General features: G+C 56.3%; 1 protein-coding gene across 2 annotated transcripts in view; it reads right to left on the minus strand.

Annotated features, from left to right (window-relative positions):
* CMIP (c-Maf inducing protein) overlaps window positions 1–16,275 on the minus strand; it is a 227,421-nt gene that overhangs the window by 126,463 nt on the left and 84,683 nt on the right. Inside the window, exon 1 of one of the 2 annotated variants that reach the window (XM_035024720.1) lies at window positions 2,283–3,071. The exons of the other annotated variant lie outside the window; for it this stretch is intronic. Coding sequence (XP_034880611.1) covers window positions 2,283–2,474 — 192 coding nt within the window. The 5' untranslated portion in view covers window positions 2,475–3,071. Of the gene's footprint in view, window positions 1–2,282; window positions 3,072–16,275 lie in introns of those variants that run through there. 2 annotated transcript variants of the gene reach the window in all.

Genomic DNA, 16,275 nt, shown 5'->3' on the forward strand with positions numbered 1-16,275 from the left:
GAATCAGCCCTGGACAGATGAGTGAGCCACTCAGGGTGCTCAGAAGCCCAGCTGGGGTAGTCTGCCCATGACGGGGGAGAGCATTGCTGGGAAGTAAGGGGCAGACATCACGGCAGCCTTGCTTTGCTGCATGACCCACTCTCACGGGCGCCAGCCCAGTGAGCACTGCCCTGGCCCAAGAGGCCCACGGCCAGACGACTGCCCAGCATGGCCAACACTACAGGTCGGTCCCTAATGAATCTGCTTGGGGGCAGGAGGGTCTAGGATCTTGTGCGTGGCTTCTGGGATGAGAGAAGTGCCAGTGAGGCATTCCCTGTGAACAGCATCAGAGTCGAGAAGACCAGGGTTTGAATCCTGGTGCTTGAACCCTGAGCAGGGTGAGCCCTTCAGGTCACGCCCCTCTGTGGAGCCAGCTGGCTCTTCTGGAAAATGGGGCCGGCAAGAGGATTCCAGGAGGCCCACGTATGGCACTCGGTCTGTACCTGGCGCACATCACGTGCGCAATCAGGTGAGCCATAATTACCCTCACCCCGCAGTGGCCTCTCCAGCCAACAGTCACCAAGAGGCTCCCGGCTTTCCCACAACGCACTTCCACATCCAACCCGTGAGCAAGTCCTCCTTCCCTCCAGGTTAGTGCCGAGTCCCACCACCTGGCACGGCCACTGCCAGTGCTGCCAAGGGACCAAGTATCAGCCTCCTCTCTTGCCTGGACTGCTCTGGCAGCCCTGGCAGGGCCCCGGTGCGCACGCTCACATCCCTCAGACAGCACTGCCAAGAGAACTTTCCGTGATGCTGGAAATGTTCGCTAGCTGCATGGACTGGTGAGGGCCTGAAATGTGGCAACCACGACTGAGGAACTCAATTTTCAACTTTATTTCTTTTCAATTAACTTAAATTTAAATGGCCACACACGTGGCTAACAACTACTGGATTAGAGTTTTAGACTATTCTCCATCTAGCAGATGAGTCAGATTGTGCCTGTCCTCTGCTCAGAACCCTCCAGTGACTCCCTTCTCACTCAGAAGAAAACCCAAAGCCCTGGCAACTGCCTGTAAGACCCTCCATGACCTGCCCAGCTCCACCCTCTCTGGCCTTAGCCCTTGCCATCCCCCTCACTCACTCTGTTCCAACCCCACTGGCTTCCCTGCAGTTGCTTAAATCTGCCAATCCCGCTCCTGCCACAGGGCCTTTGCACATGCGGTACCCACCCACCCACACCCCCCCTCCGCCCCCCCCCCCCCACACACTTCCCCTAAATATTTTCACGGCTGGCTCCTCTAGTTCAAGGCTCTGTTCCAATATTTCCCCTGACTCCAGGAAATGACATCCTGAGTCCCCTCTGTGTCACCTTCCCCCGCCGTGTTTCTTCAGAATGCCCATGGCTACCTAAAATATTATGTATTTGTTCACTTATTTATTCCCTCTCCTTCCCAGAATGTAGGGATCATGAAAACAAAAGACTTTGCCTATCAGGCTCACTGCTTTATCTCCTGTGCCTGGAACAGCCCCGGCCAGGCATATAGTGGGTCCTCAAAGAAGATGAACAAAACAATCATGAGCAAGATGCCCAGGAGACAGTAGGTGCTCAATAAACAACCACTGTCGCTACTGTAGTAATAACCTGTCATCATCATTCTTTCCCCAAACCCGGTCGGTCATATTCAGGGCCAGGCCTGCTGTTCTCTTTGAATATAAAACAACAAAGCAGTAACACCCTCTCCTCTGCCCAGCACGCCCTTGGTGCCAAGAAGCTGGAAACTGCACGCAGAAGGAAGTCTGGTGGCGGCAGGGAAGTAGGCAGGACCCGCGGGCCTGGTTGCTGGGTAACCCCACCCCGTCCCTCACAACCACGGCCACACAGGTTCCGCTGGGAGGGGCCGGCTGTTTGTATGCCTGTCTTGTCTGCCGGCCTGACCACCAGTGTTCATGCCTTGCTTTCGCAAGGACAAAGCATAGGGGCGAGCAGACACTGAAGGGGAGCAGAGTCAGGGGCTGCAGGCCACGAGTCTGCAGTGGGCAAGGAGGGTGAGCTCGGGTTCCTGAGGCCCTACTGTGTGCGGCCCACTTTCAACACGCTCTCAGCAGCCTCGTGCTCGGGCGGGTTTAACTGAGAGTGCGCCGAACGGGCACGTCTGGGGCTGTCTGCATACTGAGAAGCGCTCACTAAATACGAACTGCTGCTGTGGTTATTGTTCTTCTTCTTCTGGGACACGCTCATCTCAATTTTCAGGGCAGCGTGCCCGAACGGGCCCTCCCCCACCCCTGCAACCTCGCTCACTCACACGCAGGGTTTCTCCGCTGTGGCCCTGCGGACGTGTGGGGCCGGATCCTTCATCGTGGTCCTGTCCTGGGCACCGCACAGTGCTGAGAAGCGTGCCCGGCCTCGGCCAGCAGCGGGTGGGAATGTAAAATAGTGCAGCCGCTATAGGAAACAGTATGGAGATCCCTTGAAAAATTAAAAATAGAACCACCATATGATCCAGCCAGCCCACTTCTGGGTATATACCCAAAAGAACTGAAAGATCTCAGAGAGAGATTTGCACATCTATGTTCATATAAGCATTATTCACAATAACCAAAAGGTAGAAGCAGCCCAAGTGTCCACAGAAAGATGAATGGGTAAAGAAAACGGGGTACATACACACAATGCTAAGTGAAATAAGCCGGTCATAAAAATACAAATTCTGTACGACTTCACGTACACAAGGTACCTAAAGTAGTCAAGTTCACAGTACAGAAAGTAGATTAGGGATTATGGGGGGGCAGGGGCACTTCCCTTAGCAGGTGGGCTGGATCCCCCACCATGTAAGACTGGCCTCACCCCACCATCAAAGTCCTAACTCGGAAGGAACTTCCTGGGGCGGCGGGGGGTGGGGTGGGGTGGGGTGGGGGCTTTCCCTGACCGCTCACACCCAGACCAGGCACTCATCCCTCTCCTTTTAAACTTTTTTATTTTCAAATTGTTTTAGGTTTACAAAACAGTTGCAGAGATAGTACAGGGATTTCTGGGGACCCCTGTTCTACCCTCATCCGTTCCCCTCATGCTAACATCCTCAGGAACATGGACACTGGTCACAATCGAGAGACCAGCACTGGTACATGACTTAGTCACTGACCGTGACCCTTCACTTGGACTTCACTGTGTCCCCCCCACTGCCCTTTTCCTGTTCCAGGATCCTAGCCAGGACCCCCCATTATATGCACCCCCTTAGCGCCCTGGCCCCCTCCACTCGGGAACAGTGTCTCCCTCTCTTTGTCTTGAAGATCTTGACAGTTTTGAGGAGCACTGAGCGGGAGTGTTAACAGAATGCCCGTCAACTTGGGTTTCTCCAGTGCGGCACCTCCTTTTAGGAAAAAAAAAAAACTGTGGTAAAATATACGTAATATAAAATTTATGCTCTTAACCATTTTTAAGCACACAGTGCAGTAGCATGAAATGTTCCCACAATGTTGCGCCAGCACCACCACCATCCGTCTCTGGAACCTTCTCATCCTCCCCAACTGAAACTGGGTCCCTGTAGCACACCCTCCCCGCTCACCAGCCCCTGCCCCAGGGTAAGCGCTAATCCACCTTCCACCTCTAGGAATGCAAATCAAAACCGCAAGAAGAGGACATTTCACACCCCTGGGGATGGCGACTATCAGAACAGAAAATGAACTAGGGCTTGAGGGGGTGCAGAGGGACCAGAACCTCATGCACGGAGCGGGGGGGATGCAGAATGCAGGCGGCCACTGTGCAGAAACAGTGTGGTAGCTCCCCCAAAATTAAACACAGATTTACCACATGACCCAGCAGCTCCCCTGCTAGGTATATGCCCCAAAGAATCGGCGGCAGGGATTTGAGTGCTTATCTGCACACCTATGGTCACAGCATTATTCATCATAGCCAAAAAGTGGACGCATCCCAAGGCCACGGACATCTTCCAGAGCATTCCCCTTGCAATAACCAGTTCAATGCCTGTCTCCCCACCTCACGCCCACCCTTCCACAGCCCCAGCGGGGTCCAGCTTCACTCTCAAGGTCCCTGGTCTAGGTTATCAGAAGGCAGGGCCATAGTGAGATACCACCCCAGGAAATTCGCAGCCCCCGGGCAGTCCCTGCCTCCCTGAAAGGGCTGTGCCCCGGCAATGGGCAGCACTAGGCCAGACCCACACTTTCCTGACCTTCTCGATGACCTCAGGCACTTCTGACATGGCCTGGTGGCACTGGCAAAACGGGGACTCTTGGAGCAAGGGCAGGAAAAGCATGGCTCCCTTCCCGGAGGAGAGCTCTGATGGGCAAGCCTTCCCTCCCCAACTTACACGCACACACACACCGTGAAGTAATAGCAACAACATCCACCAAGATAGCAGTAACATCCTGCTAAAAACAGTCCCTCACTGGGCACGGGGCTAAATAAGCATGTGACGAGGTTTTGCTCAGACTTTGAAACAAACCTCGAGACTGATGCTATAATAACTCCCCATTCTACAGCAGCGGAAACAGAGGCTTGGATGAGAGATGTGACTCGTCCAAGGTCACAGGGGTGGCAACGTGGCCAGTGTGACTCCGGAAGCCAAGTTCTGACCCCAACAAGACACCTCTCCTAGCTAGAGGCATCAGGAATTAGGGGAGCCCATCAGCGCGATTTCCAGCTCATCCCTGGGTCTGTGCTTCTCAGGGAAACAAAGGCTAAAGGCAGAGAAGACGGTGATTCCATTTGGCAGGGACTATACTCAAGTTGTAAAAGAAATGAACGACAGCCACAAAGAAGTTCCTATTTATTAAGCACTTACTACTTGACAAGGTGTAGCTCCTAGCTGTTATCGTCATGGCTCCCAGCCTGGTAGGCATTACCACTGATCCATTTTAGAGATGAGGAAACTAAGATCCAGGGAGAACAATCGCTTGACAAGAATCAGGCCCCCATATCCTGACGGACAACAGCCCCAGGGGCAATACTGGCATCGAGGGGTGCACAGCCAAGGATGGATGGGGGAGGGGGTCTTGGACCCCTGGGGCGGACGGTCTGCCAGGGGGAGACAGCTGTTCAGGGGCTGGAGGGGAGGGACAGGAAGGCGGTCCCTCTTTCCACACTGACCCACATCGAAACTACCTCCCGGATTTCATGTTTCTTGCCTCTTACTTTTTGAGTTTCTTCCCTACCACCAGTTTTATTTACTCATCCATGCAGAGCTCCGGCAAGGGTCCAGTGTGTGTCCCAAGGAGGCAACACAGCCATGCTGCACGGCCCCAGGATCGGAGGACTGGGCACACTCCAGCTCTGTCGCTTGGAAGCCCTGTGACCTTGGGCCAGTGGCTTCAGCGCTCTGAGCATCCGTCTCAGCAGGAGAGGTGGGGTAGGTATGGTATACACCCGCCAGGGCCGCTGGGCTCCTCGCAGGAGATCGTGGCTATGGGAGCACCTGGAGCTATGGAGAAGCTGCGAGGAATCTGAGCCCAGGGACAGAGAGAAAAAGCTGCATGCTCCCAGCAGGGGGCAGGGAAGAAGAAACACACCTGCCCAGGTAACACACCTGACAAGCTGCGCAGAACAGTGGCAGGAGCTGCAGAAGGCCCCGGGGCCTTGCTCCCCTCTGGGTGTCCTCTCCACCCACTTCCTGTCTGGCAGGCCCTTTCCCTTCAGGTGACCCCAGGCCTGCAGGGTCACGCTCAGATCTGCCTGGAGACCCCCGGCCCCCTACCCCCCACCCCCTACCCCCCACCCTGAGAAGGCCTGGCAGTGATGTGAGCAAGTCTGCGGGGTCACTGTGTCTGCGTGTACACCCGCTGGGGGGTCGTTCTGCGCCCTAGAGCTTAATCAGGAAGGAGACAAATGTCCCCGCCCCCTGAAGCCCAGGGGAACCCTGATTTCTCCAGAGCCACAGCGACCACTCTGGAGAAAAAGGAACTGAGGGTATTTTTTCCCCGCATTGCTCCATCACGTTTCCCCTCCCTGGATGATGCCTGCTGCTTATTATAACTATGACAACATTGGAAATATTTCTTGTGGATTTCTGCGAGAAGGGAAATGACAGGCTTTCTTCTCCTTCTGGCTTTTCGCTGGATGCTACGGACCTGAGGTGAGGCCCTTTGGTGGGGGAGGGTCCCCCTGGGGCTGTGACTGCAGGGGTGAGGCAACAGGGCAAGAGAGGGTGGCCCCCCGGTTGCAGGTGTGCTGAGGAGGGCCTGCCAGAGGCTGCGGAACGCCCCCCGCCTCTGCGGAGGGCTGGGCATCCCTGGCTGCTCCCAGCCCAGTGCCACCTGCGGCCAGGGGCCCAATCTGTATTTTCAGACTGCGATCATTTCTCGAGTGCCCACTAGGTGCTCGCAGGCACTCTGCTAAACGTGCTCTGCTTTGGCTGGGTCTCATGGAGTCTTGCCAGGGCTTACAATTACTTCCATTCTACAGACAAGGACCGAAGGTCCAGGGAAGAATAAAGTGGCCTGACCAGGGTTACTCGACCAGTAAAGTGGCTGCAGAAAGAAGGACACTTGCTGATGCTGGTGAATGAAGAAAATGAGAGAGAGAAGTACAGCGCCTGTCCTGAGTCAGAAATCTGGACAGAAGGTATGAGATGAATTAGATTACGTGGAGATATTTGCCAATTTGGGATTCTGCAGACCTCTCCAATGCCTGGAAGGGGCATCCTGGAAGTGTGTTGTGAAGGACTCTGCAGCTGCATCGGGGCTCGACAGGAAAGAGTGGTGATTGATTACTGATGTCTGCCCTGGGCACAGCAGTGGGAAGGAGTGAAACAGCACAGTGATCGTCGCTCGTCTACCGTACATCCGCCTGGTGCAGGAGACCTCCCTGAATCCTCCCCCTACTCCTTAGCTTCCCCCTCCATTGAATGGGCTCAGGTACAGAATGATAGGTAGAAATACCTTCTGAAAAAGGGTATTTTCTCTGACGTTAAACTATACACCTGGAATTTGTTAATGCAGAGGTAAAACTCAATTCTTACAGCAAGGGTAGGTTCCAGTCAATGTACACTTACTGGGCACCGATTACGTCCTAGGGTCTCTCCCTTCTTTGAGCTCCGTGAGGAAGACAAGCAATTAACTTAATAATTACTCACTGTGGTTGTTCCAAATGCCTTGAGCGGGAAGCAAGGGGGGGGGGGTCACACCTGCTGGTGCTGCTGGTGTGGCCTCCACCTCCCTGCCAAGGATTTGGTTCCGACACGGAAACCACCCTTCTGCTCACGGCCCACTGGAAACACTTGTCCAGCGGGCCTGGCACCCAGAAGGTGCTGGAACGCTGAGGACTGTGGGCACGCGACAGAAAGGGGGACCAAGGGAGGCTGCCGCACACGGAGCCGAGGGTGGCCCCTGTGCGGGCAACTGATCTTTGCTAATCAGAAGCTCATGCCTCATTCTCTTTTTTCCACTCCGAAGAGGAATCTCGACCATGCTACCCACCGCTTTTGGCAAGGGGTGCGGGCACAGGAACGAGAAGACACGATGGCATCTCCGGGACTGAGAGGGGAGGTGTGTTAGAAGCAGGCGGAGCGTGGCCCAGCTTCTATCTGAACGCTGCACTTGAGGTCCTCCTCTCCCCTTGGCCTGAGCAGCCTCACCCACCGCCGTGAAGGGGTGGCATGGGCTGGCACAGTCGCCTCCCCTGTTCCAGGCTGGCACCGGACTGGCAACAGGGCTTGTTTGGAATAGATGTTCCTCATCAGAGGAGTCTTAAACAATCTCCCTTTCTGGCCGGAGGAAGAGGAAGAAGGCATCTCTGAGGCCAGTGCTTCCCCCAGTGCAAACAGCTGAACCCAGCCTGCCCACCCGGCTTTCAACTTTGTTGCTTTTGCAAATATGGTCCTGGGTCCTATTTCCCACATCCCTGCAGCTAAGTCCGGTCAGCCTCCTGGAGGCTTGGCCCGCTCCAGGGCCAGAGACCAGGGCAGGGAGGGAGCTGACCCCTCCCGCCTTCCAGAAAAGCAGTGGGCAGAGGAGTCTGAGGAGAGAGCAGGCGCAACCACGGTGAACAAAAATGAGGAGCGACTTCCAGAAACTGGGTGCTGAGACCAAGTGCAAGGAACCCATCTTTATGCTCCCAGTTCACTTCCCTCACCCTCCTCCTTCCTCAGACCACAGCTAACAAGTCACTTCCTGCCCGCACCCCCGCAGAGGAGGAGGCTGAGTCGCCTGGTAAAATTTGCCTGCCCATGGAAACTCCCGTTGATGTCAGTCTCCCCTCTGGAATGGACTGGAAACTCTGTGAGGGCAGGGACCTCGTCAGCCCCAGCACAATGTCTGGCGGAAATGGGGGGGACAGAGTTGAGGCGGTGGCGGGAGGGAAGGAGCTTGGCTTCTCCGATTAGAGCTGGCCCACCGTGGTCGGTGGATCCACAGCCCCCAAAGATGTCCACATCCGAACCCCCAGAACCTGTGAAGATGGAACCTGTTACAGCACATGGGCCCCTGCAGGTGGGATTACACGAAGGCCCCTGAGACGGGGGACGATCCCGGGTTATCCCATGGGCCCCACGTCCTCACAATGTCCTTCCTTGTAAGACGGAGGCAGGAAGGACAGAGGCAGAGATGTGATGGCAGGAGCACAGGTCCAGCGGTGCCACCACAAGCCAAGGGACCCAGGCAGCCTGTGGAAGCAGGGACGGGCGAGCTGCCTGGGTCCTCCAGAAGAACACTGTTCTGTCGACACCTTGGCTTTAGCCGAGGGGACCCATTTTGGATTTGTGATCTCCAGAACTGTAAGAGGATACATTTGTGTGGTTTTAAGCCACAAGTCTGTGGGAATTTGTCACAATAGCCACAGGAAGCTGCAGGGCACCCGGGGGACCTCCCACCGGTCACGATCCAGCCCACAGAAACGCCATCCGTGATACAGGCATTACTAATAGCCACTGGGTCCCGGTTTCCTCCTCCTTCCCAGTACGTGAAAGACGAAGATTCCTGCCCCCTTGAAGCCAAGCCATGGGGACGTGACGGGTTCTGGTGGGACAAACAAACATGACTCATGTCACTTCCAAGGCTATAGGGCTGCACGGCTGGCACTGAGCACCCAAGAGCACCCCCGGAGGCTGCGTGTGGGGGGACTGCATCACCAGCTGGGAGAACCTCCACCCGGCCCCCTGTGAGCTGCCCGCATGGAGCAGGTCCCTGCTGACCCTCCACAGACATGGCAACAGAGCTGGGAGAAACCGTCTTGCGCCCGTGGGCCTGGGAGGCTTCGGATACCACACGCCATCCTGATAAGGCCTGTGGGGACCTGTCTCTGGAAGCAGCAGCTAGCCAGAGACCCCAACACCGTCCCCAGGGTGCCCCTGACACCCGGCACCTTGGACGGGGGGGCAGGCGCGGGGGATGTCCACCTTAGTCCCTGGATGACCGTGAAGTGAAGTCACTTCTTCCAAACAGCATGGGGGAAAGGGGAAAGTGGAGCAGCTTCCTGCATCTCCTACACACGTCCCGAGTGTGTCTTTGAGGTGCACACCCTCAGGGCCTTCCCAACACACCCAGTGGTCCTTTGTGCTTCCTTCCGGGGACCCACAAATGTCTCCTCATTTCTCTGCTTCTTCGCCAGGCCCTTCTGCCATGTCTGTGGCTGGGATTCTAGGATGTCATTGGATATTTTCAGAGCTTTACTGTCCCATTTGTCACTTGCTAATTAGTTAGGAGTGGCTAATCAGAAAGCAGTGGCAAGGCAGAGAAAATACTCCTAATTTCTTTGCTTTCGGTTGTCCGCGGTTACTGAGAACCCGCTGGATTTATTTGGCGGAGTTGGGTGGGGGGCGGGGCAGGCATTGGGTACAAAATGGGGGTGCGGTTTTCTTTGTCCTCTCCTGGGCAGATATGGACAATGTTGGGGGCTGTCACCAGGGAAAAGGGCGGCAGCTTCCCGTAAGAATGACAGTGTGGTGGTCACCGGTGGGCAAAGCCAGGGTCTCTGGAGCCCCTGACCTCAGCCTTCTAGTAATTTCTACCTCTGACCAGGCAAGCTATGGAAGCACAAACATCCCCACTGAGTTCAGGCCTCCCCTGGCACCAGAGGCCACATGACTGGGCCACACCGAGAGTGCAGATGGTGGGATGAGACCCGTCTACGCAGTCCTGCCCAGTGCTGCCAAGGTTTCAGAGCCGAGGGCAGGAGCAGCTGAAGTCCCAGCGGCTCTCCTGAGCCCCCCGTGGACAAGGCCACGCCTCCCCAAGCCGGGGGGACACGCCACCTACGGACTGCCCTCTCCCAGCTGGGCCCCCAGCCACGTGCACACGTGTCACCTGTGATCCTCGCTGCACCTTCTCGCAGTTGCTTTTATTGTCCCGTTTCACAGGCGAGAACGCTGAGACTCCGAGAGCGCGCATCACTAGCTGTGGGTCACACAGCACGTAACCGGCAGAGCTGTGCGTCCGACCCAGCGGTGTAGCCACCGTGTGTGACAAAGAGGGGAGAAGGGGCCGGGCCCACATCGGCATCACCAGGTGCCTGGAGTTCCCTCCCTCAGCCCTGCAACCACGGCGCGGGGTGGGTCCTATCCCACACGGGCACACAGAGCTCACACGGGCACGTGTTAAGCCCGAGGGCGCACACGCACGTGGGTGTACACACGCGGTTTCTCAACACGGAGGCGAAGGGGGCACACGGTTACCCGTGAGGGATCGAGTCAGCACCCGCTGCCCCCACTGGGGCACAGGCCCCGCTCCGGGCTCGCCGGCCAGTCCTGGCCACCTCTGCCCTTTGGGGATGATTTCATCACTGACGGTGGTTTCCAAAGACAGTAAACAAACGAGGAGGCCTCAGGCCTGCCTCTCAGGGCTGCTGCCCCAACACCCCCAGCACACACGCACACACACCACACAAAACCCAGGCCTGGCAGGGAAAAGAGGGAGCAATCTGCTGGGGCGACACCGCAGCCCCCTACACCCTCCCGAGCTCGTGGGCAGCGCAAGCCGGAGGGAGGAAGGGCAGGTAGGAAACCAACGGCCCCACGTCAGAAAGGCCGGCGTTTTGCAGGGTAAAGTTCTGGCCCTCGAATGGTTTCCCAGCCCGGCCAGGTTAATCACTGCCCGTGAAGGACAAATGAGTCCCTCTACCCTCAAGCTGGCCCCCTGGTGCTACCGCAGGCCAACAAGTCGGGGACCAGCGTCGGGGGGCAGACCCTGCCCTCCCCCACCCTGGGTTGCCACCACGGAGGGTCTGGTTGATTGTGCTCGAGATCGTCGGAAGAGTCCTCTTCACCGACCCCCTACTGTGCGCCTGGCCTTGGGCTGTGCTCCCTCCACTAAGGCCAACAGTAAAATGGAGTTAAGAGCCGAGCGCCCAAGCCCAAGCAAGCAGACCTGGGTTCGAATCCCGGTGCCCACAGTTCAGCTCCGATGGCAGTGGGCCCCGCCTACAGAGCGGACGGGCTGCCATGGGAATGAACGGAACAACGTACGGCAAACAGGGCTTCTCCACCACGGGCCTTTGTCCAGAGACATGGCCAGGCGTCGCCCCGGGGGCGGGTGCTGCTAGCATCTAGGAAGTGGAGGCCGGGGTGCCGCTCACGCCCTACCACCAACAGGACAGCCCCCAAGAGCGGACGGCCCACCTCCGCGTCCGTAGGGCCTCCGGCGAGAGATTCCGGCTCAGGGGAGGCCCCCCCATAAACGCCAGGGCCTATTAGTACCTCGAAACTGTCCCAGCAACCCAAGAGCATGACATTACTGTCACCAGACTGCAGAGAAGGCAGCTGCACAGAGGCTGTGACTCGTTCCAGCGACAGGAGACAGCAGAGCTGACCGGGCCTCCGGACTGCACCTGCGTTCCCTCAGGCCTGGGGCCCAGCCTCCCCGCGACAACCCATCCCCCTGGCTGCCCCACGGTCACAGCCTCTGCCTCTGCCTGCCTTCTGCAGGCCCACCGGGGGGGGGAGGGGGGCTACTTCCGGCGTTGTTTTCTTGGGCACCGAGTGGACAGACACCTCCGTGTCTGGACCCTGCAGACAGCTCGAAGCAGACACTTCCTTCCCCTTCCTCCTCCCTCTCCCTGTCCCCCACCTGCCACCCTCTGCTTTTGCCCAACAGGGCAGTCTGTCTCCAGGGCCCAGCATGCCTCTCCAAGCAAGATGTCCACCCCGGCCCCGAGAACCAGAGCCTCCTCCAAGGGTCTGGCTGACCCGGCTGTGGGACCCCGTGCCTGCATGCCCAGGGAGGGGTCAGTCTCCAGAGGGGGCAGAAAGTCCCAGGAGAGCCCGTGTGGCCTGCTCTCTAATACCTTTGGCTGGTCCCTCACTGCACACACCGGCTCGTGGCCAAATCAACACACACAGGATCGACAACCAGCCACACGGAGATCCTTCTTTTAGTGGCCAAGCCTTGACACATGCCCGTCCCTCCCTGGGACACCCTGCCCCTCCTCCTTTGCCGCATACGCTCTTCGCGTGCCTTAGACTTCGCTGAAACCTCCCTCCCTCTCGGCCAGGCTCGGCTCAGAGGCCCTGCTTCTGTGCGTGCACACCTCTGCACCCATCACCCTGTCTGGTAACGGAACACATACACGCCACTCTGTGAGCAACGCGGCTAGACCTGCAACTCTGAGGGCAGAGAGCCCTTCGGGGCGCCTCACCTTCACAGCCCCGAGTCTGGAGCTGCGCTGTCCACTAGAGCATTCCGCGACGCTGGAAACGGTCTGTATCTACGCTGGCCGGCCCGGGAGCTGCTACCCACATGCGGCCTTGCACTACTTGCAACTTCACTGAAGAACTGACTTTTTAATATGGTTTGATTTTAATTAAATTTGAATAGCCATATGTGGCTACTGACTACCATACTGGGCAGCACTGGTCTAAAATAGCGTCCAGGGCAGAGTAGGTGCTCAACACCCACTGGCTGAATGAATGAATGATGCTCACTGTCCTACTTTATTAACCCACATTATAATCATCTGACTTAGGGGCACCTGGGTGGCTCAGTTGTTAAGCGTCTGCCTTCGGCTCGGGTCAGGATCCCAGGGTCCTGGGATGGAGCCCCGCATTAGGCTCCCTGTTCGGCGGGAAGCCTGCTTCTCTCTCTCCCGCTCCCCCTGCTTCTGTTCCCTCTCTCGCTGTGTCTCTCTCTGTCAAATAAATAGGTAAAATCTTTAAAAAAAATAATAATCATCATCTGACATCAATCTTCTCCAGCAGGCTGAGAGCTTTGTGAGGGCAGGATACGGTGAGACTTGGCTCACCACTCTATCCCCAAAGTATTACATGGTTCCTGGGACACAGATCTTCAATTAACACTAATTAAATAAATGAACGCATGCATGAATGAATGGCCTGCAACTCGGAGCCTCTTTCCCTTCGCCACCAAGCTTACGGAGCTGATGAAAGAAAGCACTCCACGGGGCTGGCTTCTGAATGGATTTCCAGCCCAGTTCCTCCTTCTCACTCAGGTGACCATCTGCCCCCTGCATCCCGGGCTCTGTCGCACCTGCTGTCAACAGTGAGGAGGCTCCTCCTTCCTCGAGTGTCCTTCCCTCTCTCCTGATGCCAGGGAAGAAGCAGGGCAAGTCGGCTTGCTCTAGACTCAGAGGAAAAGACCGGGGCTCCTCATTCCCCCTGGGGCTGCTGCTATTCCCTGCCTCCCTGCTCAGGCAGCAGGGTCCCCTCAGGAGGTTTCAGAAAGATGAGAACTAGCAGGAAGGAGGATGAATGTGAGATTCTATTATCAATCACTGCCTTTCATCCCCGACGGGTGACGGGGATGCTCGTCAACCCTGTTATTCACGGCGAGCATCATCTGTGTTTCTGCACCCCTCCCCCCCACTGCCTGGCCCACTTCCTTCTGATGTAGGTCACGATGGATTCTCCCTGCAATCACTAGGTATGCCTCCGGTGAGGGGGGTGGCACTGCTAGAAGCAAATTTAGCAATTCTCTCATGGGCATGCAGGGACCCTGTGCTCTCTCCTTCAGCTGAGCCCGGCTTTCAGGAGCACGTGGAAATCCTGTGCAAAGATCCTAGGGCACGTGGGAGGGCGGGCAGGGAGGGTGGTTCCTGTGCCCAAGAAAGCTGGGCAACTGGAGCTCGAAAGCCACTGTCACGTGGAAGCAATGCCAAGGGGAGGCTGGTTCCCAGGACAGAGGCAGATCCGCAGCATGGTAACTGGCCCTACTTTAGGGTGAGCATCCTGGACCCAACGCATATAACTCCGCAACCCGGAGCAAGGTGCTCCTCCTTCCTGAGCCTCCTGTTTCCACCTGAAAATGGGGAATAATGCCAGCACCCGCCTCACAGGAGGATAGGAATTAAATGCATTCGTAGAGACAAAGTGCTTAGCACGGGGCTCAGCACCAAAGAAACGCTCAATAAACACAGACTATTATTGATGTTGTTGTTGTCTGCAAGAACCTCTCTTAGCCGCACAACACGAACATCCGTTCCTTCCCTCTGACCAGCAATGAGCATGGGCGCCCTGCCAGGCACTGTGCTGGGTGTGGTGATGGGTCAACTCTCCCTCTTCTCAGGTAGCAGGCCATTTGCCGGGATGATGGACACGTTAGATAAATACAATGGTGCACGTGGAGAGCAGGTCTTGTGAGCGTGTGGGAGGGTATAGCCCAGAGGAGGGAGTGCTCGGTCTGGGCAGGCAGGGGAGGTTTCACACCATGTGAGCAGGGCCAGGAAAGAGGACAGAATGGGGATCCCTGGCATCCTCAAAGACCTAGAAGGACCCGAGAGCATCGGCTCTTTGGGCAACAGCAAAAGGCTGTCTGTGGCTGGGGCACAGGGTGCCTGGTAAGGAACTGGCAGGGGATGAAAATGAAAAGGCTGAGTTTGGGCCAAATTCGGCCTTCTCTGCCAAGAAAATATGGAGTTGAACTTTATCCTGTGGACAACGGGGAGTTTTAAGTGCCACTCCTGAAGTTACTCAGCTCTGAAGACAGGGAACACACCCCCTACAGACACACGTATGTAGTAGACACACAACACTCCACATGCATGTACAAATACACACACACACCTCTACGCACATGTGTGCAAACACGCAACACATCCACACGCACATGCGCGCACCACAGGGGCCCTGCACGGGGCCCAGGGCAGAAATGGGAGCCTCCAGACCCCAAGACACAGCAAAGAGGGTGTGTTCTGAAAGCCACATAGAGGCCTAAGAGCCGGTTTCAGGCTGCGTGGAGGAGGAAATGTTTATCAGCAAGAGGTTTCCTGCACACCTAAACACACACACACACGCACGTGCATGCAAACTCACACTCAATGGGTGATTCTTCAAAGAACGCCTTGGCAGGTTAGGTCTAGCACATGCAGAACCAGAGACTCCACCACAAGCTACTCTTTCACTTGCACCACGGTCTAGCCTGGGCCCTGTTTTAAAAGGAAACTTCCTCCCACATTTAAAAGGGAAGTGTGGGTCTGTCTGGACAAATTCAGAGCCGAGGTGCAGGAGCGGGAAGTGATCAGGGAACCCCCTGAAGGGCGGAATAATGGGGGCAACTGCACTTATGTGGGGCCTGCACCTGGGTCTCTCCCTGCCCCCCCCTCCTGCACTGATAGTCTGATTTCTAAGGAGAACAGTTACCCCAAGGAGGCTCATTCACAATGGACATTTCTTGCAGCAGGTGGATGCAAATAAAAATGTGCTAAGGTTCCTTAAAACAGTTGCCTTCTCCTAAGCAGGATAAACCTTCTTCCCTGCAATACGGTTAATACCAGCAATTAGCTCAGTAAACCCTTTTCTTTAGAGAGAAAGGGGAAGTTTTGAAACAGAAGGGACTTCAGGGGTCACAGCTGGATTGGAAGGAGTCAATTTTTAAACAATGAACTCAAACTTGGTTACTTCCTTGGAAGGAGAGACTGCCTGGGCCAAATAAGGATTTCTCTTTGTCCCACAGAATTAAACTCCATCTTGGTGAGGCCTGATAGAGAAGTCAGGCACTGTTTTAAGCCCATAGTCTGTTTCACCCTGTTTTATACATGTGGGGAAACTGAGGCACGGGGGGGGGGGAGTGACATGCCGGAAATCACAGCGCAAAAGCCAGAATTTGAACCTGGGCCTCTGCCTCCAAGGCTCAGACTCTTAGCTCACGGGGGACCTTCTTCTTGGCACATTCAGACCTACTGCTCCGCTGGGATGAGGAAAGGCCACACGCAGGTGCAGCAGGGTCCAGGGGGACAGCGGCAGAGTCCGAGCAGCCCTGAACTTGAACGTGGGGGTGGCTGCCCAATGCCATCTTAGCAGTAAGCAGCAATCTATGGGGGTGAATGCGATTGCTTCCAAATGTTCTCATGGTGCCAACAAAGAAGGCTCTCTGGCCATCCTGCAGCCTTGGCTATGGTGGGGGAGG

The sequence above is a fragment of the Mirounga leonina genome, unplaced genomic scaffold (genome assembly GCF_011800145.1).
Source record: "Mirounga leonina isolate KUSES-001 unplaced genomic scaffold, KU_Mleo_1.0 Mir_180, whole genome shotgun sequence".
NCBI lineage: Eukaryota > Metazoa > Chordata > Mammalia > Carnivora > Phocidae > Mirounga > Mirounga leonina.